The 25,407-nt window shown below is 41.4% G+C and overlaps 1 protein-coding gene across 1 annotated transcript in view; it reads left to right on the top strand.

Annotated features, from left to right (window-relative positions):
- The window catches only part of LOC101468731 (calsyntenin-2), a 328,728-nt gene that overhangs the window by 165,749 nt on the left and 137,572 nt on the right, over positions 1 to 25,407 (top strand). The window contains exon 3 of the mRNA XM_004562808.6: positions 11,382 to 11,577. Within this exon, the coding sequence (XP_004562865.1) occupies positions 11,382 to 11,577 (196 nt within the window). The remainder of the gene's footprint in view (positions 1 to 11,381; positions 11,578 to 25,407) is intronic.

The following is a 25,407-nucleotide window of genomic DNA, read 5'->3' as shown; positions in this document are numbered from 1 at the left end:
TAAAGTTGGGACTGGTGTATAGAAAACTAATGAATCACAGTGAGGAGAGCTATAATTTCCATGTGTGAACACACTGTCTACAGTGATGAAATTTTTTATAGTTATAAACCATTTCTCAGATATTTAGTGCTTGGAGGGGGGCTGGAATGATTTCTGCCATTTTTCTGAGCTCTGTGTGTGTGGTTTAGAAAATCATGTGAAACATTTGCCAGGAAATCAGCGTCTAATGTAAGTTACTAAGTTGCATTATAGGAAACGTAGGTGTGTGTTTGGGTTGTTTTACTTGTTGTCTTTGTTGCCGTTTTGCATCTTTACACAACTTATCATGTACACAGTGGTATTTGAAATGGACTGTTAGCACAGGGGGAAGCGTAGCCACATCCATGTGTGGGAAGAGCCAATCTGGTCTCAAAAGCACAGTGCTTTAATGAAATGAAACAGAGGCTTTAAAGAGGGCATTCAAGTGTTGTGAACGCTGGAAAAGCAGAAATCATGTCTCTACTGTAGCTGTCAGAATAGCTCATCTGTCACATCTGTCTTGCTGTTTGATGTAAATGCCAAGATTGTGGTGCCTTTTGTAGATCTCCGAGGCACAAGTATAAAAATAATCTTCTAGGAGTTTTCTCCAGGGACGTCACACCAACACAGTAACAACATTTTCTCTGCAGCTGTTATCAGACACACTGTACACTTCCCCCCCAAAGGTAAACACTGCCAGCAGTGATGGTGGACGTGTCATGTGAGCCCGCTGCGTTTCATAGTCGTCAGCGTTCCACAGCAAGTCGTCCGTCCTGCACTCCATTCCCGCTCGCTAACACAGCCTAACACAGTCATTACCACAGAATGCACTAAAAGAAGATATGTTCCTGCCTCGTGGACCCTTTGGCTGCGGGAGCTTTTAAACAGGATGATGCAACTGATGGCAATTTACATATAAAATACACCAGAGATATGGGCAGCAGCATCAATATTTTCATCTGGTTTCCCTCTCAAATTCCCTAATAGAGCATAAACAAGATTAGAATACATTTTGTGTTTTGGTCAGTTGGGACACGATGCCTCTGCCATAAACGATATCGCAACTGATTTTCTGATAAACCAATTCTCTGTAGCATTTACAAACATCCAGACTTTTGGTTCCTGCCTCATTTCAGCCCCAAATGCGCCGGTCGAAGCCTTATGCCTTGTTGGCTTTGGTCCAGCTTTCGTTAAATCACGGGCAGAATAAGGAAAGCTGAGTGGAGCCACATCCATTGTGTGGTTGGACCGGAGCCTATAACACTCAGTGGTGATGATGGTGAACAGCTGGGCCTGACTGCCGGAGCCGTCGGTACACGACGAGATGATCGATAGCTCGATGGCAGGATTTCAGCCTGTATTTGGGCAGAGTGGAGTGACATAATGGAGAGTCGGAGTAGTTATTTTTGGAACTGGGACTTTTTAATCTTCCTCTGGGCTCTGTGGAGGGCAGTGGGTGATGCCTTTTGGTAAGCTTAGAAATAATATTTGGAATGGCTTTAAAATGAACAGATGCATTAAAATGCCAGGTGATCCCTGCAGTGGTCATTCTCTGATTCGGGTTCATTTCAGCTTATTATTATGATATAAACATGAACTTCTGACACTATCAAATCTTTCATTCGAATATATAAAAAAGTTTAAATCCCTGTTTTTGTTGTAAAACAATGAAGCTGATGCCGACAGAAGTTTTTGTGTGACTTTGTATCTCAAGTTGTGTCTTTGAAAAGCCTTGTTTTCCTCATAACATACGATTACTTTACCCAGTTTAAAGTTTGCTATATAGAAAACCTTTTTAGCAATAAAAATCAATAAAATGCATACCTCTTATTGCCATATATTTCTGTTAATCGAACACTATGTGGACGCTGCTGTGAGACAACATTTGCAGAGGTAAATTGTCAGGTTCTTATTTAATGCACGACTTAATCTACCTTACACAACATGTCTTTTTCACACACACACACACATTTACTTTTCTACATCTAAGTGCTTTCTATCTCTTGATTCACACTCCGATAAACATCTGGGTTCAGTATCTTGCCCAAGGATACTTTGACTGGAGCATTCAGAGATGGAACCACCAACCTCTCAATTAGTTGACAGCCTGTTCTACCAAGTGAGCCACAGCCATCACATTAGATCACTACTAAAGGGATGGGATGGCACAGATCCTCATCTGTGTGTTTGTGTGCGTGCGTTTCTGTTCTCGTGTTTCAAATTGCTGAGGGTCATCTGTTTTTGTTACTCACCGTTCTCTTGTACTCATGCAGACATGACTGGTATATAAAAATAAACGAGAAGGACTCATAAAAACCTTCTTTGTATCTTTGAACTGATTACATTTGTAAAGTTATTATTTTTTAATTATTGTTTTAATTAAGGTCAGTAACCCTCTGGTAGCAATCAGTTGTGGAATCAGGGAATAGTGACTGGAGGTTGCCAAGGGGTCACCAACTGTTCTTTATGCTTGTGTGAGTGAAGCCAGAATGTAATTAAATCCTTCTGTTTGCTGTGGGCATCCAATCAGAAGAAAGATAGCAAACAGAAATGTAAGCAGAGCCTTCCAGGCAACAGGACTGGCTAACTGTTCTCTTAGTTTAGTAAAATGAAAAGCTGAACAGTGCAAATGGCTTAGATGCATCAATAATCCAGTTAGTGCGAGAGTTAAACTGATATCTGAAACGAGCTTCTCATAATCCCTGCCTGAGCCTTAGTGGATCATTCTGACATTAATTTCGGGCCTATAAAGCTCAATAAAGCACTGCATGCTACACTGGTGAAAAACAAATAAAACTGAAATACTGTAAACGTCGAAACAAAGCCAGGGTGTTGTTGCGTTGTGTTAAAAAACACATGAAAAACGTTTGTGGGCTCGGTTGCATTTCTGCTGTGAAGAAAACTTGGCACGTAATCAGGTTTGCATGTACTCTAAATATTCTATTGTGTGGTTGTTCTTTGATTTTGTTTGGCTTTGCTGACCTTAGATCTAATAAACTCTATCCATGATCAAAGAGAGTGTCAGCGATGTGATGGTCTTTGCTTCATCATGTTGCTCGACTGTGGAGAGAACATCCTCTGAGGCATTAATGGGGGTCATAAACTCTGATACGGATATTTGAACACATTGAACTTTAACTGGCCTTGCTCAGACAAGGACACATGCTCTCCCTCGAGGGCATTTCCATGAACAGAATTGGAAAATAGAAACTATTGATTTCTCTTTGTGTTTAATGTGATTGCCTTGGCTTTGTTTTGTTAATGTTTAGCGGGTTTTTTCTCTTTGGTTGCTTTTGTGGTTTTTTACCTCCTCTCACCATTTTTGGAAGGCCAATCATATTTCAGTATTCAGCGTAGAGGAAAGAGTTGTGTCAAAGAACTTGCGTTTTACATGTAGAAAGGCCTTACAAAGTCATTCTATGACACAAAATACTGGAATTGATCTTAATTAAAGCCTTATATTGATTCATTTTATGGCATTATCTTTTTTTCCCCTCAATTAGCACTTGGTGGATACAGTTTCCAATGTGAGCCATGCCTTAAATCAGCAACAGGAAATAGAATAAAGTTGTTTTTTCAAAAAATTGCCCAATGTCAATTTTTAGATCACTGTCGGGAAATTTCACCTTTCCTGGCCGTCACTGACTGAAAGCAGTGAATATTCTGTGGGTGGATGTAAGCTGCCAGCTGATTAAAGTGAAGTGTTTGTGTTTACTGTAATGATTTAGCTGGTGCTGCATCGGATGCCAGTCTGTTATTGATGGTTTGACTCCTGCACGGCAGTGCTTTGGCCCTGCTCCAAGTTGAAGTAATTGACACGTTGCCCCCTGGGGTTTGTGATTAACTTTACTGACATATAAGGCGAGGTGGGTGTGTGTCATTGCACACACTTGGCAGCGCTAACAGACCTTTGAAGCTGCTATGACAAAGTAGCCTTGAGTTATTAAAATTTTTTTGGTGCTGTCCAATGAAATTCCTGGAGAGATGAAACCGAAAACCCCATGCTGATTCACCCAAAAATCTGACCTAACCGGACTCATACTGCGATACTTCTACAGCACTTTTAGATGCTTCTAGAGGGTTAGGGTTTTTACCCACTTCTAAACATCTAAATCTGTGCATTTATCATAGAAAGTTCTTCTCAGTGTTGGGGTAGTCCAAAAACTCTATAAAGTATTACACTGATGAAGTAACTAAGGTAATTTTGGCTTGTGTTTGAAGAGCACTACATTAAAAGCCAAAGCTTGTGTGACGAGCTCAGTTAATTTAATTCATATGTGCACTAGGCAGGGAGGGACTGTGAAGTATGCAGAGGAAACTCATAAACCATTAAACAGCGATTTTACTCTAACCATAACCTAAAGATAAAGTGATACCAATAAGTTCTTATCGCAGGGCATCAAATATTGCTGTTCTGTCAAAGATATGAGATATGACTAGATCCTTTGGCTTTGGTGGCTTGTTGTAGAGGAGAGGAAGCTGTTCTCTGTGAAAAAACTGAATTATAAAATTGGAGGAGTGGTGCAAGCTTGGGGAGAGTCACAAGTTTGTCAGTGAAGAAATTGTCATTTGTGTGTTTGTGATTTGTGTTTTACACTTCATTTACACTCACGGATTTGTGTCATTGTCACTTACTTTCTGAATTCACTCGCTTGTTGGGTTCAGGCACTTGAAACTACTTGGTTATATTTTTGAAACGCTCCGAGTTTGGGTTCGAACGCAGTCATATCTCTCCTGGTTGAGCAGGCAGCCTACATTGCTGGTGACTGCCCATTTGGAAAAGAAATAGAAAAAACTTGCATAAGATGTGGCCTACTTCATATAGTGAATCATAAGGCTTATATGATTTACTCATGAAAGTGGCCACTTTCTCATTACTTTCATATATTGTTTTAGTAAGTATCCAAAACATTTATATAATATAATTTCATTTATGTAATTTTTCAAGGGATCTTATATCTGTTTTCACTCTTGTATGCTTTTCATACAAATTTCACACAAGACAGATACAAACTTTATAAGATTTATAAAGTTTGTATCTATTCCATATGGGTGGCGTCAGAGTCCGCCACAATATTAACTCTTCACATTGAATCTTGGTGCTTATTTAGTTCGTTTAAATGTGACATAAACTGGTGACAAGTCAGGAGTAAAAGACACACGTCATAATTGCCATAATTGTATGCATCAATGTTCTGATATTTATACTATCCTTGGTCTCAGGCAAAGATTTGTTCACATGAGCCACAAATTCCATGCATATATCTCATGCACAATGCATTTCATGTCACACCAAATCTGACTGTTGATTCTCCTGCTGGATCACAGCTTACTGGGGATTTATGCTTCAGCGGGAAATGTACGCCTTAACCACAAACCCCACTGAAAACTTAAACTGTAACCAATGCGAAACGTGATGTGCAGCTCCCTACATATGCAACTACATGTCAAGAATTTGAATTTATCACTGAGAGAATCATCATCATCTTAATATAAACAATAATAATCATAGCATCAATCACAAATGTCAGTAAATTCCTGGAGGGACAATGCAGAAGCTATCAGAACGGATGTGTTCGAATGTACAAAGAACGACCAGAGGGACAAATGTGCTGAAAGAAAACTGACTACAACCAAGAGCAGGGGGCCAGGGTTGAGAAGCAACCACACGGTAATTAACACATACTGCACAAGCATGAGCATAAATGCTGACAGCGACTTCAGCCGTTTAGGTGGATAACATCGTAGGTTCTACAAAGGTTCAAGGCTTAGTGTTTTCCACATTCACTACTAAATCCAGTTTGCACTTTAATTTGACCTATTGTACTTAACCTAGATTTTCTTGGTGTAGGTTGTGCTGTTTTTTGAAATGTTGACCCAGTTCCTTAAAAAAAAAAAAAAAACAACACTTTTTCATGTACAGTATTTCCTTTTTCTTCCTATCAAACTACACCCACCAATTGAATCACCGTGCAGAAAAGGAAATTCCCACGTACCTGTGATGAGAAACCTGGACCTGTGAGTGGATGTAAACTTTGATGAGTGAGCTGTAATCTTTGGAAGCTACATGCTTGCTTTGGTTGGCAGATTGCACTTACTGGAAAGGTCACGGGCAGCCCACCGTGCAGTTTTCTGTGTTCACTGTACTAATACAGAACGCTGTTCTGCACATCAGGAGCAGGGATAGTGCAGATACATACCGTCTACATGCTTATGAACAACAACAGCATGAGCTGATTTCAGGGGGGGCACCCATTGCTTCCTTGACGTGAGTGTCTGAGTGTAGAAGGTTCAATCCTCCACTGTTCACTCTCTCACACATGCCTACACACACATTCACAGACACACACACACACACACGGTGGGTGTTCACTCTGATAGAAGACAGTGGGATGTCATTAACACTGTGTGAGGGGCCTTTAATGTAATTAACAGAGAGGAGAGGAGAGAAGGGAGGTGGCAGTGGGGGTGGCACCCACGAGGTCGAGCAAATCAACTCGCACCCCTTCTGCAACAGTCGAACACACGCAAGCCCACTTCCTCCCCGCTTTAAACCCCTGTTGAGAAAGCTGTAGTTTAATTAAAAATCCCCGTTCCGACAAACACTCAGAGGCGCTCACTGTACAGAAACACCACTTCAGTTTTCATGCACCGCAGTCAGAACATGTGGACTTGATTAGTATTAATCCTTATCTCAGAAATGGACAGCTTCTCAATTGTGTTTTTTTCCTCTGCTAGCTAATTTCATGAAGAGCATAATTACAGCATTTTCAATTTCGTCCCTCAGCAGAGTTATGAGGCTCGTGCTCTATCTCTGCACTGCAGCTGAGAGGGGCCGGAGTGTGTGCTTGTGGGTGTGTTGATTGCATTTTTTTTTGAGGGTGGGGGCTGAAGTAAGCAGGAGAATTAGTAGGTTGCAGAGGTGACTAATACACCAGATAATTTGATCCCACGTCAGAATTGGAAAAGCAGCTGAAATCATGACAACTGTGTAAACCTCATAAAACACAGCAACTCTTCTGCAAACAGGGCCGGTTTACTAACAGCAACAAGGGGAAATATTAAGTGAACGCAAACATTTCAGTGCCAGCGAAATGATTCCTCTTCCAGAATGTGCTCGGTAGCAGTATGAGATCCAGAAATCTGATTTACTTGCTGTCTATCTGGTGTTTGTTCCAACAGTAGGAGGATGAAAGGCATGTCGGCTCTGATTAGAGCCGCCGAGCTGGCACTGTTTGAGTGAACGTGTGTGTACTCATGCCTGTGCTTTGGTCATTCTCCAGTAGGGAAATCGGAGCTGCCCTAAGGCAGCAGTGGCCATGTTCCCATCCTTCTCAGTTCCTCCTTTCATCTATCTCTATATCTTTCTCTTCCTCGTCTTCCTCTCAGCAGTGTGACTGCTTCCTCGCCTGATATCTCCACTTTTACTCCTCGCTCAAATGCTCGGTAAACAGCTGCCGCGCATATCTCTGCACTCGTGAGCGAAAGCACCTTTTCGGCTTGTGTATATATTAAGATACAGGCAGCTCATCAAGAATGCTTTGTCAGCTTTGATAATAACTTGGGGCCCCAAGGCGTCAAGGCCCCTGATATTTTGTCACACTCCTCCAGCTCTGCAAACACAAGCCAATATTGCCGGTAAAGCAGCTCTGCCTTCAGTGATAATGAGCTCTCCGTCCTCTAAGATAGTGCAGAGTGGACCGGTGCCAGATTCCCTTGAGGTGTTTGAGCACTGGACGACTTCTGACACCAACAGGACAGCAGCTTAGGTCCAGAGTGCACTTTCTACTAACTAATAGACAACCCTTAATTCAGAGTTGATTAAATGAAAATGTAATGATGTCCAAGGGGAAACGCAGTAATCACAGCAGCAGAGAATGAGGTAGCAAAGAAGAGGGGGGCAAATCAGGCATAGTCGAGTAAGTTAGTTTCAAAGTTTTACAGTGTGTAAAGCATAAAAGCATATAGTGATTAAAAATGCTGCAGGCCTACTATATGGAGTGCTGAAGATCATAAAAGCAATTTATTATGCTAAACAGTGGTGATTAGCCAGAAAATAAACTAATAAAGAAACAGCACTGCACTCACACTATCCATTAGTTTGCATCCATTAGTTTTAAATGTCCCCCACCTCACCCCCCTTCAAGAAGACAGAGTTCCTTCTGATCGTAAATCTACCTCTTAAAAGTCTAATGTGACACCGAGATGCATATTTAGCTAACAGTTTAGCGCAGTAATTAGCGTTTGGGAGCGCTATGCCTCTGCCAAGTTCCATCCGCCCAACATCTGTTCCTCACCTGCCTCCGGGGGCCAGTGCTCTTCCACCTCGTCCCCTCTCCCCCATCCCGCTCCACCGCCCATCTTTGCCTCGCTGTAGGTGGCAAAACACTTATCAGGTCTGGAGTGAAGTGATAGATAGAAAGGAAAAGAATGGCAAAAAAATGACAGGTCTGTTGGCAGCTGGAACCACTCACAGTGTTCTTTTGAGACTTAAGAGGGAGCCCCCCACCCCACTCCACCCGCCCCCACACACACACACCTCCTGCGGTCACCTTGACCCTTCTCCCTGCCTCTCCCCTTCAGCTACAATTAAATCACGATGGAGCACGTCAGGCCACCCAGCCTCGACGGTGGGCGTGCGCACCATCAGCATATCTTCAGCATATTCGCCCTGATGGGAAGCTTCTGCACTTGCCTGTGTATTGGATTTATTTCTCGCTCCAGCAGTGATGGATTTTCCATTTTCCTGTTTTGTGTGGTGGTGGCGCACTGTCGAGGGAAGCCTCACGTCAAGACTGTTGCATCTTCTGTCACTCGCCGTCTCACACCGTTTGCTCGGTGCCATTTCATGATTTTTCTCTTGCCGGCAAGCCGTGCTTCTCCATGACATGGGGGCCCATTTAAGTCTGATAAGTCATTGTTCAGACAATACAGAAAAGGGAAGGGGGGGGGGGGGGTGTCCTTTACAGTAACCAAACAATGTTGACACCTCCCAACCCTTTCAATTCTCTTACTTTCTGCCCTTTTTTTTCCCCTCTGTCTGCTCTTTCTTCATCTTTCTTCGCCTATAGCTTGTCTGCAGGCAAATTGTCATCTCAGAGCCCCTGCGGCGGAAGAGTTGGGTGTGGGCGGGGTGAGGTGGCGGGGATTATGACAGAAGCAGGATGAAGGGGGGCAGAAAATAAAGTTGCTCTTATCAGAATTTGCCAGGAGCAATGTGCACACAAAGCTGCTTGGGAATCCAATTTAGTCCTCGCTGTTAGTTTAAGTGATATCAGCGCAATTAGCCGTCACAGGTCAGAGTGTGAGACCAGCACGTTAAGTGATTTCCTGAAATCCCACCAGTGGAAGCACAAGAGGATGTCAGTTCTCGAAGTTAAGAAGAAAAAGAAAGCGTTCCGACCCCACAAATGGACCGCTTCTTTATACGCTCCTGCTAATAAATGTCAGCCTTCTCTCGCCTCTTTTGTTTTGCTCATGTCAGCTGCTCACTCTGGATTTAAATGGATTTTCTTGCTCTATATCTCGCTACAAGGGTGACTTTGAGCTGTTTTAGTTTTGCTTGAGCCTCTGTGTAACTCAATTGTGCTTAATGTTGCTTTTGGGTGCACTACTAAGAATGGCTCCATGTTGGGTGGAGAAACGGTGGGAATGTCCTTGGTGTTTCTCACAAGAGCAATTAGACACTAAGTACGAAGGGGCATTGGCGGGATTGCGAGTTTGATCTATTTATAAATGCTCCAGTGTGACTTTCTGATGCTTTTTGCTTTGCCTGTATGTTTCGTTGTGCACCTGTGAAGGAGCGATAGGAATAACCCAAGGTGACCAAGAAGTAAACGTTAGGGTTTGTTTTGTCCAGCTTTTATTCAGCCACAATACACTTTAGATCAAATAAAGTTTAAATTAAAGAATTTCTTTTAAGCGAGGTGTTAAACCTTACCATGGAATTAACTGTACTTCTTACACTTTAAATAACGTTCTCACATCATTTGAGCAACACTTACAATATTAAGAAAACGTAACAAAGCTACATCAGGAATATTGCTGTACAACACAAAGGAACCTGTAAAACGCAGTCGTAAAGCACTTTCTGTCTTCTGTTTAAGGACAGGTATGTTACTTAACCCTCTGAGGTCTAAGTCATCTAGATACCACAAACTTCTTGTTGTTTCACAGCAAGTAGGTGAAACAGCAAGTAGGTTTGAATCTGCTATCTGACTGGAGCTTTTTTCTGTGGAGTGTATGTTCAGTGTCAGTTGTATGGTTCTTTTTGTTTAAGGGGGACAGCCAATCACAAGTAAGTTGGCTTAAAGAGAAAGAAGCCTAAGCTTGTTTCAGACTGTGACTGAATAGAGAGCGGAACAAGCAATATAAAATAAATCTGTATTTTTATTAACTATAAATCTGTATAAACTCTACTAGAGATCAAGAATCCAAATATAGAGTTGAAAATAACATAACGGCTTTAAACTTTGCTAAATTTCTAAATTAAGACAGTGAGGTTCTAATGTAGAGTCTTACAAATGAGCCTGTGATTGTTAGTGTAGAGCATTTTAACTTTATTCATGAACTTTCTCAGGCAGGAGTGGGCTAGACCTTTTTTTTATATAATTCCCAAATAAAAATCATGAGGTTTTAGTAATCTACTTGCTTTACATTTTTATTATTCTTTCCAGTATGTCACCACGTATGTATTCTCTGCACTGGTATCTTTCTCAAGGATGATGCTGAGAGCATGTGTGAAACAGTTACAACTGTTATTTCTCCTCCACTGCAGATAGGGCAGCACAGAGCAGATATGAATATCGCAACAATATCTCTTACAGTGGCTGCTGGTGGAAATAAATAGCTCAGCAATATTCCCAGAAAGCATGTGTTTCTTCTGTGCAATACAATTAAGAGTTGGACCCACAGGAACATCCATAAATGTTAAATTAAGTCAGCATTTCTTTCCTACAATGTTAGCGTAATCTGATTGTGAAAATGAGTTAGTTGGCAGGTAGGTTGTTCCAAGCATCTTGGAGAACCTGCCACACACTGGCTTCATAATGTCAATATCAAGGCTCTGTGGGGGTCGGCCATCTGTAGCGGGGCTCCTTCTGAAGTTTAGGGTCATGTCACGCTGCAGACTGAATCTGGGACCAGTCAGGTGCTCTCTGGTGGGTTTGCATGATGGATAAGAACATTTCAGGCATCTAGTAAAGGCAAACTTTTTTCTTGAACTTCCTCTCCCCAAAAAAGCTTTTTGTTTGCTTAATTTACACACAGAATTCTGTCTAGCTGGTTTCTGTGTGACAGACACTGATTAAATCTGACCTCATCTTTCCTTTTCCTTCTCTCTTCTCTACCACCCTGCTCTCTAGGAGAGATCTGTGCATTCAACATACACGGGCTGGACGCACCGTTCGAGGCAGTGGTGCTGAACGGTACGTCCGGTGAGGGCCAGCTGAGGGCACGGGGCCTGGTGGACTGCGAGTTACAGAAGGAATACACCTTCATCATTCAAGCTCATGACTGCGGGTCGGGCCCTGGGGGCATCGAGGGCAAGAAGTCCCACAAGTGAGTAAAACAGACAATGGGGTTTGAATAAAGCAGGCTTTGCGAAGGTGGACAGAATGCACTGACACGAAAATACCACCAACTGCAAGGCCTAGACAATTAAATAAACAAAACCCGAGTTAATAATGCATGTCAAGTGCTTGGGCTACATTGTGTAAGGCTACAAAGTAGAAAAGAATGAATTATTCATGAAGACAATGTCTAAACTCACATTATCAGCTATCCTAGCTTTGGTGGAGCTTTGGAAAGACTAACGAAGACAACTAGTCGGCTTTATATAACTGTGAATATATATATACAGTGGAACCCTGGCTTACGAAGACCCCATTTAACGAAAAAGTTATTAAGGCACATAATATTTCTGCCCGTGGTACGGCAAAATGCCCGCAAAACAAAATAGATAAAATAGAAAAAAAAATTCAATTAAATTCCATAATGTTATATACATGTACACGTATGCTTTCTTCAACCTCCGCCACCTCCTCCACCAAGAACTTAGTCTTCAGCCAGTATTGCCTCACTCAAAAAGCAATGGAAAAAGGGGCTTCGACTTACGAAAATTTTGACTTACGAAAGACCCTCTGGAACGAAATAATTCCATAAGTCGGGGTGCCACTGTATGTATGTATGTATATATATATATATATATATATATATATATATATAAATATATATATATATATATATATATATGTGTGTGTGTGTTTGTATGTGTGTGTTTGTATGTGTGTCTGTGTGTGTGTGTGACAACCACAATGTGCGTCCACATGTTTTGGATGGTCCAAAAATGAGACTATCGGCAGTAAGTTCCTACTTTATTCTCAAAATGCTAAGGAGCACCTCTGCAGCTTATGTCAGTATCAGCTCTGCCCTTCAGCAAGATGGATACAGTTCTGTACCTTCATGTCTTGAGGCCCATATACACAGAAAGACAGTTATTTACATATGTTTGGTTCTATTTAATCAAGTATTCTAGAAAATTATTGCAGTTTAAGTTTATTTGAATGTGTATTTTGTAAATTTACCAGATGGTTTAGGGGCATCAGCTTAGTAAATATGTTCTATGACTTGTGTCTTTTATGCATCAGTAAAGCAGCCCGCCCCCCTTCTTCAGTGGGGTGTTATTATTCATTGTAATTAGTAATGAAAAAAAAGAGAGCATCACAGACTATGTAGAAGACATCGAGTCTTTCAGTGAAAAGGTGCTAATGTAAAAGCTGATATACGCTTTTTAAATTGCACTTTAGATTGTGACCCAAACTGTGACCGCCTAAGCCTAATCAAATAGCCCATTTTTGTTGCATAAAAAAAGCCAATTAGTGCATGAAAGTAAACAGCCACTAAAAGACCAATTAAAAAGCTCTTTGGAACAAAAATAAAATCTAAAATATGGGACTCAAACTTGTGTGATCATTGAAGTGAACAGCCCCAAAGCCTCGTTCTGTGAAGTTTTGTTTTGTTTTACCCACACTACAGCACCAGATTCAGACCTGAAAAAGATTTTTTTTACAGAATGAGTCAAGTAAGCAAAATACTTCAATGATGCCAATGCAGCTATCATTACAAGAGCATTATGTAGTTATATTTATGAGGCCACTGTCATTGCTAATCATCAAAAGTCCATGGGTTGTATATCAGTTATAGAATTAAAGAAAAAGTACCTTGAGAAAATAAAATGATACTGTCAAGGGATTCATTATTTTAAAATGTATTGTGCTACATATTTTTTTTAGGGGTGATGTAGATGTCTCAAAAACTCAAGTTCATGAATGAGATTGATAGACTTGGTGTTAAGGGAATACATTTGATGTTAGATTCTGTCTCTCTGCTTCTTCATCATGTACTCAGCCTGATCATCCTCACCGTATGTTCCTTTTTAACACCAGTTTATGTGTGTGTGGTAAACAGTGCGTGGAGTTGTGTTTGTGTAGCTTGTTTAAACTATGAAAATATATATTTAAAAAAACAAAGCTGCACCAAATCTACAAAAGAACCTGCTTGTTTTTCTTGACTGTGACCTGATTCCTCATGATAGACGATTGTTTGCATCTTCACCACTGAGTGCATCCCTCTTTACACATCTGATTGATGCTCGGTGCTTGCGTCATTTTTAGGAGGCTATTAACTGCAAAGAAGGTGGCGTCGCCTGCAGTCTCCCTCTCAGACTGCCTACAGCGCCAACAACCTCCAGCTAGAAGTCAGGGCAAGACTGTATGCAGTCTGAGGCAAAGCACAGGGGGAAAAGTGCTCAAATAACATGCTTATTAAATTTGTTTTTCTGAGCACAAAATAGGCATCAAATATAACTTTTTAAATCAAATTTTCTTTTCAAGTGTCGTTCTACTTGGAACAAAATGACGTTTCCTGCCAGCACAACAGTGCAGGTTATAAGAGAAAAAAAATACAGTCAAAATTAAAGGGGATAAGTAAACCAAATTAGAGCAGACAAGGGAAAAAGCAAAGTGTGGAAATATATGGAGTTCAGAGACATTTGAAATGTCAAGAAAAATGGGGCAAAAATAAGAACTCAGAAAAATTAAATTAGGTAAAAAACTTACAAGTAGATATCTAGTCCACTTAAAACTGGAACAGATATGCAGAAAAATACATTGCAACTAAATGTATCTGGGATTGAGCTGGGAAGACTGCATGCACTGGCAGAAGTCTGGCTATTGTGTTTGCAATGTAGGCAAACCTGACATATTTTCAACCGACAACACATTTCACATTTTCACATTGTTTCAAGGTAGAATTCTTGCACAAAATAATATGTCATGGTATTTTTTACACCCTTTAATTACATATTAGTCCAATGGCACTCAACATATTTCTTTAGCTCTTCCTCCTCCAGCCTTCACTTGGTCTCAGCTTGATTCCAGAATGCTTTGAAAGCAACACCCACTTCATCTCTCCAAATACTGGTAGACTATACTTTAAAGAGTTGACCTGATAAAAACAATTTGCCACACTTGTTGGCTTTCCTGAAAGCAGCTTCTGCCTGAAATTGCTCTCAGTCCAGACACCTCCCTTTGTCCACTGTATAATGCACATCTCTCCTCACAGTCTCTCCACTCAGCTCCCACTCTCACCTCGGCCAACAACGCAGTCCAGCACAGAAATCTATCATTGTGTCGGTGCATTTACTGTTATTGTTGATCATTGTTATGAATAGCTCTAACATTCATTCAATGAAATTAATGAACAATGAATAAAAAAATTAAATGTTTTAATTTAAAATACCAGTATATGCCTCATATTTGTGACTCCCGTAGCCTACAGTCATGGACAGATTACGAGAGGATGAGGCACATCTACCCTTCTACACTAAAAACAACTACAAACAACACAATGTAATATGAACGTTACTGTAATTTTATTGCACAAAAAGACAAAAATGGATGATGGTGAGGTGCAAAACACAGGCTATAAGACAGTATTCTAAGTACTGAAGAACCAAAATGGATGTTAAAAGTGTACACCCACTCCAGAAAGGCATTCAAAGCCTGATTTTCAAACATCTCTTTGTCTTTGTTTTGGATCTTTGTCTGATAGTTTTGCATTTCTGGGTGATTGTTTTGTATGTCTGCAGTTGGTTTGAGTCTTGGTGTGGTTATTTTGCATCTTTGTGTGGTTATTTTGCATCTCTGCACAGTTGTTTCACATCTCTCTGTGTTTTTTTGTATCTTTGTGTGATTGTTTTGGATCTTCTCTCACCCCAACCAGTCGCAGCCAACCGGTCTCACCCCCAACCGGTCGCAGCAGATGGCTCCTCCCCTCCCTGAGCCTGGTTCTGCCGGAGGTTTCTTCCTGTTAAAAGGGAGTTTTTCCTCACCACTGTCGCCAAAGTGCTTGCTCATAGAGGGTCATATGATTGTTGGGTTTTTCTCTGTATCTATGAAGCGCCTTGAGGTGACTTTTGTTGTGATTTGGCGCTATATAAATAAAATTGAATTGAATTGAATCTTTGTGTGGTTGTTTTGCATCTCTGCAGTTGTTTTGCTTCTTTGTGTGGTTGTTTTGCATCTTTGTGTGGTTATTTTGCATCTCTCTGTAGTTGTTTTGTATCTCTTTGTGGTTGTTTTGCATCTTTGAATGGTTGCTTTGCATGCCTGTGCGGTGGCTGTGTAGCTGTGTGGTTGTTTTCATCTCTGTGTGCTTGTTTTGCATTCCCGTCTCTGCCTTCACGCTGTTGATAATGTTTTACATCCCTCCTAAGCTCCCAGGCATTCTGTTATGTCACACTATTACTTTCTATCAACATAACTCACTGCCTGCTGTGACGTAGAAACAGTTTGGTTGGTACAGACAAGCTGATGCTGAAGGGGAAATGAATTTGGGAACACTTTAAATGGCCTGTCCTTTTGCTGGCAACTCTCAAAGGATGAGGCTGGCCTTTCACTGCACTGCTCACTTGCTTGCTCCGATTTACAAAGAAGCTAGCAGGGAAGAAGACGAATCTCTGCCTAAGGCTGTGCTTAAATTACACATGACACATCAACAGCACAGAGAGAAGGCAGTCAAGAAAATTAGCCGCTAAAGAGGACAGGGGAGGGGATCAGGAGTGACACAGGATGAGTTCAAACTCATCTTTCTACCCTCTATATATTCCTGCTCTGCTAACCACTGGCTGCTGCCCTACTTCTCCCTGTAGTATTTTTTCCCCTGGCTGGCTACAGCTCAGCCAGCGCTTGCTGTCAGACGCTGTCCTTCTTTCCGTCAGGCCTTCTCTCTTTGTTAAAGGCTGCCGTGTTTGAATATTTTGTTCCACTGCCTCTGCATTCACAAATGGATGCTCTCTCTGCTCTGGCTATACAAATCTGTCTCCCAGTGTGAGTTTTTTGCACACAAATGAGATGTTTCTTTCTTTTTCAAAATGCCATGTCAAACTTTGAATACATGTATCCTACAGAGCCAATAAAAATGCTACATTCCGACGCATTTGACGACTTTGTCAAAAACCACCGAAACAGACATTTTTATAAACAACGACATTAATGACTCAAGTCAAAGCACCATTTTAAAGGATTCCCCAGAATTACTCTTCTTGCCACTGCCCTCCGATATATTTTACTTGGCTACTGCATTAGTCACTTGTCAGCAAAGTGCAAAGCTTGAATGAATTCACCTTAAACTCCTTGAGGCAGTTTCTGCTCAGGTCAGCTTTAAATGAAACACAAATTACACTATAGGGCTGACCTCTGTCAAATCTGAGCTGTGAAGTGTTCTCAGCCTTTGTTGCAAGGTGCCATAAATGTAATAAATGTCCATTTTGTGTCAATTGATTTAACACAATAATGATTCAGCTCAGGCATTAATGAAAAAGTCAAGCAGTGCTGATTTTTGAGAAAAAAAAATGCATCTCATAAGCAGGAATGACTTAACCACACAGAAATGTCATTAACAAAGAAATCATTATGATGCATCTGCTGAGGCCACGTCGTAGCCGTAGGGCGGCTCATGTGGTAGAGCACGTTGTCAAGTAACTGCAGAGTTTGCAGTTTGATCTCCGGCACGTCCACATGGAAAAGTGTCCTTGGGCGAAACACGGGCGCCCAAGTTACACCTCCTATGACATGCCAGTTGTTTCATGGCAGTTTGGCTGTCATTTGTTGTGTGTGTGTGTGTGTGTGTGTGTGTGTGTGTGTGTGTGTGTGTGTGTGTGTGTGTGTGTGTGTCTGTGTGTGTGTGTGTGTGTGTGTGAATGAGAAACACATTAAAAAGCACTTTGTAGAACTGCTACACTAAAAGTGCAGCTGGTTACTTGACCAGCATATAATGTAGGTGCTTTGGAGGCCGCAGGCTTTCAACTCTGACATAACATGCAGGAAAAAATCTCCAAACTTTATTCTGTATTACAGAACCAACATTTTGCAGACCAAGTTTTAGCAATTTGCTTTTTCAGACAGAAGTTTCCAAGGATAGAGTGCTTAGTGATCAAACTAGCAATTTTGGTAAGAAACTACAGTCATAAACTATAAAGGTGCAATGCACAGACACACATATATGCTAAATGGTGCCTAGTGATAGAATATGAGAACGTCACTCAACGTGATGTGTTGGCTGATGTGTTCCACGTAGCAAACCATATTTTTTAGACAACGCTGTTGAAAACACCAGGACCTCAAAGAATGTGAAAGTTGAAAAAGCAGAAACTATCCACAGAAACCAAAACATGTATGTAAACTTTATAAACGTAGTCGGGCATTTTAACAAAGGAGTTCATGGAGACTCCCTTTTGCTGTCAGACTCGTGGCCATTAGAGCAAATGCAAGAAGGAGTTAGATGCAATTTTCAACATCTGAGGTTGCAGCTTGACTGTGACCCAAATTTTCTTTCTCTCCTTTCTCTCCATACCCAATGTTTCTTGTATCATTGAAGGTTTTGTGTGGTTTTATGTTCTGACAAAAGAAATATGGTTATTATTCTAGATCTCTGCCGAGTAGAACTAAACAGCTGTAAAGTCAGCGTTTATTTAAACCCCCAGATTTATTGTTTTAGGGCTGATCGTTCCAACTTTTTAATCAGGAAGGGATCAAAAGTTACATCTGAGATCTACCCGTAAAATCACAGTATGAAAAACAATGTTACGTTTCTTTTCTGGTTATTGAATAGCTTTTTTGTGCCTCTAAAAATGATTGAAATTAAGCAGCCTATGTGGGGAACCTACTTTTCAGTTAAACCTCTGACAATTCCTGCTCAAGGGGCCATAACGTATACATTTTTTTCTATAATCGTTAAGGGTAACTCATTATATGATTTTTTCTTTTGCCGGTGCTCCTGTGAAACATTAAATAGAAAGCTCAGAAGTCACAGTTGCAGCTACAGATGTAAGCACTGAGCCTTTGGGATGGGCACACTTGAAATCCAACCAAGTTATAGCAATAATAAGCAACAGAAGACTAGAAGTTTGTCTATAAGGAGTATAGCTCGCCTTTTCCCGCTCCCCTCTCTTGACACAAAGTTGTGCCATTTCTACAGAGTAATTAGGCGTAGGGGATGTTTCACTGCCTTACAAAGCAAGTCATATTCATAATTCCTCCCAGGACTCACACCTAACCATGACACGTGTATTTAACACTGGCCCAGGGGTTAAGAGCCTGGAGGCTGTCAAGAAGGGTAATACATTCACAAGGTTAGGTGTTCCTGGACGTGTGTGTTCATTTGTGTATGTGTTCAAAAGAAACTCTAGACTCAGTGTAGACACACATATGTTTTTTCGTGTCCCTAAATAGCCACACATTCGCACACTGTGCTCGGCAGTACGGTAGTTATTAAAGTCATCATTAGAAGCCTGCATGTTCTAACCTCGCCGCGTTTATGAAAAGCTAATTATCCAACTGAACAGCCAGCTGAAGGACAGCCACGCACGCCCACACACACAGACACACTCTCAAACCCCAAATGCTGAGACAAATTCACACTCATATACCTACATTTACATACAAATAAGGCAAACAGTGTAACTGGGGATAGATAGGCTGATTTTGCATCTCATAACCGACTCACAGATACTCTCCTAAAAGCACCTTTCAACATTAAAAAAAAAAGAAAAAAAGGGAAGAAAGTCACTTCCTCATGTGTGAAGAAGTGTGCCAAACGCTGTGCCTCGTTAGCATAAGCTGTCATGATAAATTTCTGCAGTGAGAAAACCAGGGGACTCCTCGCAGATACTGCCCTGTCAGTGCGTCGGCTCTTTATTCTACCAAGAATCTTAACTTCTCACTTGTCACACTTGATGCTAATATGAGTGAAACCTCATTCTGTCAAAACCTGTTAGTTGACGTGACTATTATTCCCAACAAGCCAAGAAAAAAAAAAGAAAGAAAGAGAATACACATCTCGTGTAGAAATATGTTGTTTATCCTCAGCTCACAGATTGTAATGGGGGAATATATGCTACACGTTTCAATTATGAATTTGCACCGGCAGGAAGTGCGCCATCTGTGTTTGCCTGCATCGCTTACCAGACAAAAGAAAGTGAAACCCGTTCCTATCCACGATGCAAGCCACAGTCAGGTGTTAATACACATCCACTGACACTGAGGTGCTCGTCAGCAGAGTTAAGCAACAGGACATTCAAATCAAATCAAATCAAATCACTTTTATTGTCACATCACATGTGCAGGTACATTGGTACAGCACATGTGAGTGAAATTCTTGTGTGCGAGCTTCACAAGCGTCAGAGTTGTGCAAAATACAATAATGTAAACAAGCAAAATACAAGAATGGCTACATCTGAAACTAATAAATATATGTACAATATATAATAGTGTATGCATTTCTGGATGTGTATACTAAATATTTTTCTACGTGTGTGTGTGTGTGTGTGTGTACACATATTTTACAAATTAAATAGAGTAAACAATAAATAGAATATATAAAATAAATAAAATAAAATAAACAGAGTGAGACATGTGCAAAACAGTGGCATTACTGTACAGTATGGAGTGCATAATGTTAAAGTTCCAGTAGTGAAGCTGAGGTGTCTATGACGTGTTCAGCAGTCTGATGGCCTGATGGAAAAAGCTGTCTCTCAGTCTGCTGGTACGGGACCGGATGCTGCAGAACCTCCTTCCTGATGGAAGCAGTCTGAACAGTTTATGGCTGGGGTGACTGGAGTCCTTGATGATCCTCCCTGCTTTCCTCAGGCACCGCTTCCTGTAGATGTCTTGGAGGGAGGGAAGCTCACCTCCAATTATCCGTTCAGAGCACCGCACTACTCGCTGGAGAGCTTTGCAGTTGTAGGCGGTGCTGTTGCCATACCAGGTGGTGATGCATCCAGTGAGGATGCTCTCAATGGCACAGTGATAGAAGGTCCTGAGGATGCGGGGGCTCATGCCGAATCTTTTCAGTCTCCTGAGAAAGAAGAGGCGCTGCTGCGCCTTCTTCACTGTTTTGTTTGTGTGTACTGACCACGTAAGATCCTCAGCCAGATGTACACCAAGGAACCGGAAGCTGCTCACTCTCTCCACAGCAGCGCCGCTGATGGTGATGGGGGTGTGTACTTCTCTGCACCTCCGGAAGTCCACTATCAACTCCTTTGTCTTTGCGACGTTGAGGGTGAGATGGTTGTCTTGACACCAGTGGGTCAGGGCGCTGACCTCCTCCCTGTAAGCTGTCTCATCACTGTTGGTGATAAGACCCACCACTGTAGTGTCGTCCGCAAACTTCACAATGATGTTGGAGTTGTTAGTGGCCGTGCAGTCGTAGGTGTAGAGTGAGTACAGGAGAGGGCTCAGTACACACCCCTGTGGAGCACCAGTGTTCAGTGTGACGGGGGATGAGGTGATGCTGCCCAGTCTGACCACTTGGCGTCTGTCAGACAGGAAGCTAAGGATCCAGCTGCAGAGGGAGCTGCTCAGTCCTAGATCCTGCAGTTTCCTGTCCAGCTTCGAGGGAACGATGGTATTGAATGCTGAGCTGTAATCTACAAACAGCATCCTCACATACGTGTCTCTCTTCTCCAGGTGTGACAGGGCAGTGTGTAGTGTCAGGGCTATGGCATCATCAGTGGACCTGTTGTGGCGGTATGCAAACTGTAGAGGGTCCAGTGAGTCGGGTAGTGCAGAGCAGATGAAGTCCCTGACCAGCTTCTCAAAGCATTTGCTTACGATGGGGGTCAGGGCTACAGGTCGCCAGTCGTTCAATGAGGAGATGGTGGAGGATTTGGGTACAGCGACGGTGGCCATTTTGAAGCAGGCTGGGACTACAGACAGAGAGAGGGAAAGGTTGAAGATGTGCGTGAACACTCCAGCCAGCTGAGCCGCGCATGACTTGAGGACGCGGCCGGGAATCCCGTCTGGACCAGTAGCTTTGCGTGCGTTCACCTTCCTGAAGCACCTCCGCACATCCTCCTCAGACACAGTGTGCGCACTGACGTCATCCGCGGTGCGCACACTGTCCGGTCTCATGGTGTTCGCTGCGTCGAATCTAGCGTAGAATACGTTTAGATCCTCACACAGAGAGGCCGTGGTCTGCGGTGTGCTGGTTTTCCCTCTAAAGTCTGTGATCGTGTTTAGTCCCTGCCACATACTCCGAGGGTTGTCAAACTGTTGCTCCACCCTGTCCCTGTACTCACGTTTGGCTGCTTTGATCGTCTTCCGGAGTTGGTAATGTACGTGTTTGTAGTCCGATGTGTTCGCGGAGGCAAAGGCGGTGCTCCGTGCCGCCATTCAGTCATAACTATTTTACTTTTTAATGTATTATATAGTTTTATTAAAATATGTTATTATATAATATTTGTAATGTAATATTTTTGCACTACTTTGAGATTTTGTGAGACCCAGATTTGGACCAAATGCTTAAAACATTGTTTTCAATTCATGGGCTTTAGATTAGTGAGAAAGAAGAGACGTGCATAATATGTAGTCTTCTATTTTAAATAGATTATTAACAGCTATAGTGGAAACTACTAAAAAAAACCCCACAATGTTATATAAATTCTATAAACTTTTATCAAGAAAAGAAGAAACATCAACAGGTATAATAAAGATGAAACAGAGAGAAGTGCTGGGAACACAACAAACAAAGAATGCAAACAGACGTTCTCTGAGATTCATTAAACTACCAGTTTTAGAAGACGTAACTTGGAAAACAAACCTGAGATACTTCTTGAGCACAGAAATGACGTTTAATTATAGCACAAGTTCATAATCTCATTGCTGGATACATTGGGAAAAAAACAATGCATATTACCTGTATGTTTTTTTTATATGAAGCTATTTTGTAATATGTGTGATAGATAGATAGATAGATAGATAGATAGATAGATAGATAGATAGATAGATAGATAGATAGATAGATAGATAGATAGATAGATAGATAGATAGATAGATAGATAGATAGATAGATAGATAGATAGATAGATAGATAGATAGATAGATAGATAGATAGATAAATAGTAATGGCAGATATCTGGTGTATCTCAGTCTATCAGTCTACTTTTTTAATGTTGTGGCTTAGGTGTTTTTACATGTGGGACATAAAACTGTTTATGACTTTGGCTTAGGTTGTAGTTCCAGTGACGACTCTATAAAGATTCCAGCTCTCTGGTTGTCTCTTTAAGCCATCATAGCCATCAGTCACAGGTTGGATCAATAGTATCACATGTGAAGTCAGGAGGATTGGCTCACGAAGCTGAAAACGGAACTGGATTACCTTGCAGCGAAATCACCTCCTATTGAGATTACGCCGGCCTCCGTGGAGTCTCTTGTGGCTGCTTCCGAGGAGGATTCTTGTCGATATGGAAATGCGATTTCCTTGCATAGTGCTGAAGTTACTATCCTGTGTTGTGTTGTGCATTGATCCCACTGGCATAGTTGGGGTTGTTTATTCCCATTCCGGTCTTGCACGAGGAATCTGACGATTCAGCCTCTCGACTAATTCTTGTCAAAGATTAATTGAGTCCTTTCCCTTTGTGTTGGATGTTGACTTGTGTGTGTATTGGAAGCGTTCAATACTATCAGTCTGTTTGAGTGCCAGTGTTTATAAATAATGAGCGCAGATGAATATGTAATAAGCTTTGAACAATGCTAACCTGACATTAACATGCATCGCCTGCCTTTAACATGCAGCTGGTATCTGATTGTGTCGGCGTATGGTTTAACTGGGTTGAAATCCCACCTGGCACTTAAATACATCTCAACTGCTTGGGATGCTTTTCATTTTCTGAGATACTTACATCATTGAAAAGAGACCGACTACTTCCTTTTATTAGATATACAGTGTTCTATGTAAATGAGACAGCATTCAGGCAACTGGGGTTATTAAGCAAAACAAAGTTACACAATTGTGTATTTTATGCATGCTGCGTTCAGTTCTAGAAGACTGATTAGATGCTGTTAGAAGCACTTTAAACTCTCTGGTCATTTACTACTTTTGATGTAGCTGTTTGAATGAAGAAAGTTAACAACAGGAGCATACTAATATTGTATTTTGATTAATTTTGAGGGAACATAGAGGAAGACTGATGCCCTCCGTCATGTTGCTATTCAGGAATACTATTTCAGTCAGCACCATTACTTAAAAAAAGACTGAGATTTCCATGTGCAGTAATTTATATTTGGCAGCTTGGCTTTGTTCTGAGACCTACCTACCTTCCATGCGTGTACGTGGAATGCATAAGGTGGGGAGTGCTCACCTCTCTGTCCTTGTATGTGCATACATGGAGAGCTGGAGGCAGAGAGAACAACACCAAGACCCCAGCACAGAACGGCGTAGGCATCAAAGACGACTGTTATATTTAAGTCAGATACAGATCGAAAGGAGGAGCTGCGGTGGGGGTGGGTTGCATAGCAGCTAGCAGGTGCAAATCAGCTGTGGGCAGGTGAAAGCAGCTTAAGTAGCATGAGCTACATGAAAGAGCCAGTTGTAGGAGCAGAAAGGGGATCAGCTGCTGTGAGCTGATATTTTTTGCAGATGTTCACAACATAACTAGTAACTCAAATATCAGAGATGGAATGAACTTATCATAAGTCTGTTCAAGTGTTAAATATATAACATCCATTATGAACATGTCTCAAAGGAGGAAAGTAAAGTAGAATCTTAGAGACTTCAGAGTGGGGAGGTCATGGTGCTGTGAGCCATCAACAAAATGTTGGCTTTGACAACAGGTCTATGCACAGATTGGTTTCTTTCAACAAGTTCTCATCCCTAGATGTCAAATACTGCCATTCTGTCAGATACCAGACATGTTTACCCTTAGCCTTGATCCACCAACCACAGCAAAATAAGAAGCGAAGAGATTATTTATTTATTTTTATAATAAAGAAGAAGAAAATACCCACTAGCACAGCAAAATAGGTGTATACTGAGTTAAACTACTTTCAACTTTGCAATGAAAACAGGCAAGCAGTGGAAACAGTGACTGGGCTGAAAATATACAAGAGGCTTACCTATGCAACCAGAGCCTTGAATATTTCCTATGAAGGCAAGGTGTCACCTACAAACCTACTAACAATCTTTGTTTGCTGATGGAGATTAAGGCCCAAGCTTCTCAGTCATGAGATCATTTTCATGCAGTACTTAGTGCTTAGATGTTTTTCCATTTCTTATCCACTTGTTAAGTTTAGATAAAACCAAAACTACATAACCTATTTAGGCACCAAAAATATACTTGGTTAGGTTTAGGAAGAGACTGTTATTTAGTTGACATGATACTGGAAAAAAACTCTGATAGCTACCTATTGCAGTTAAAAGTGGCTTCAAGGCATATTCACAACTTCAATGAAATATACAGTACGCTAATCACTGTATATACTTCTGGGATCTCCCTTATTAACTAAGGGGTGGCAAAAGCAGGTCGATCTTAATTTGATTTAGCACAGTTTTTATGCCTGATGCAAGCATCCCATTTGTCTGGTGTTGGAAGCAGCACAAGTTCACTAACTTTTGCCCCTTTAAGGCTCTCTTTGTGTGTCCTACCATTCTCAACCCAGTGACCTTTCACATGCATGTCAGATGTGTTAACCAGACTGTTTACTTTTTCCCAATTGCAAAAACGTCATTAGGTTAAGTTCATTTTTATCTACATTGTACTAAATCACAGCAACAGTCACTTCAAAGCCTTTATATTGTAAGGTAAAGACCCTACAATAATACAAACCCCAAACAGTCAAGCACTTGGCGATAGTGGGAAGGTAAAACTCCCTTTTAACAGGAAGAAACCACCAGCAGAACCAGGCTCAGGGGGGGATGGTCATCTGTTGCGATTCCATGTGCTTTTCTGTTCTGTTGTACTTGTTATCTAAACAGTCAGATGACCTGTTGGAATGACAAACTGGGAAAGTGAAATTATTGCACTAGTGCTTTGTCAGCATTAAGGGAAACTGA

The sequence above is a fragment of the Maylandia zebra genome, linkage group LG14 (genome assembly GCF_041146795.1).
Source record: "Maylandia zebra isolate NMK-2024a linkage group LG14, Mzebra_GT3a, whole genome shotgun sequence".
NCBI classification, from domain to species: domain Eukaryota; kingdom Metazoa; phylum Chordata; class Actinopteri; order Cichliformes; family Cichlidae; genus Maylandia; species Maylandia zebra.
Note: the sequence above shows the minus strand (reverse complement) of the source record. Positions and strands in the feature narration are given on the sequence as shown.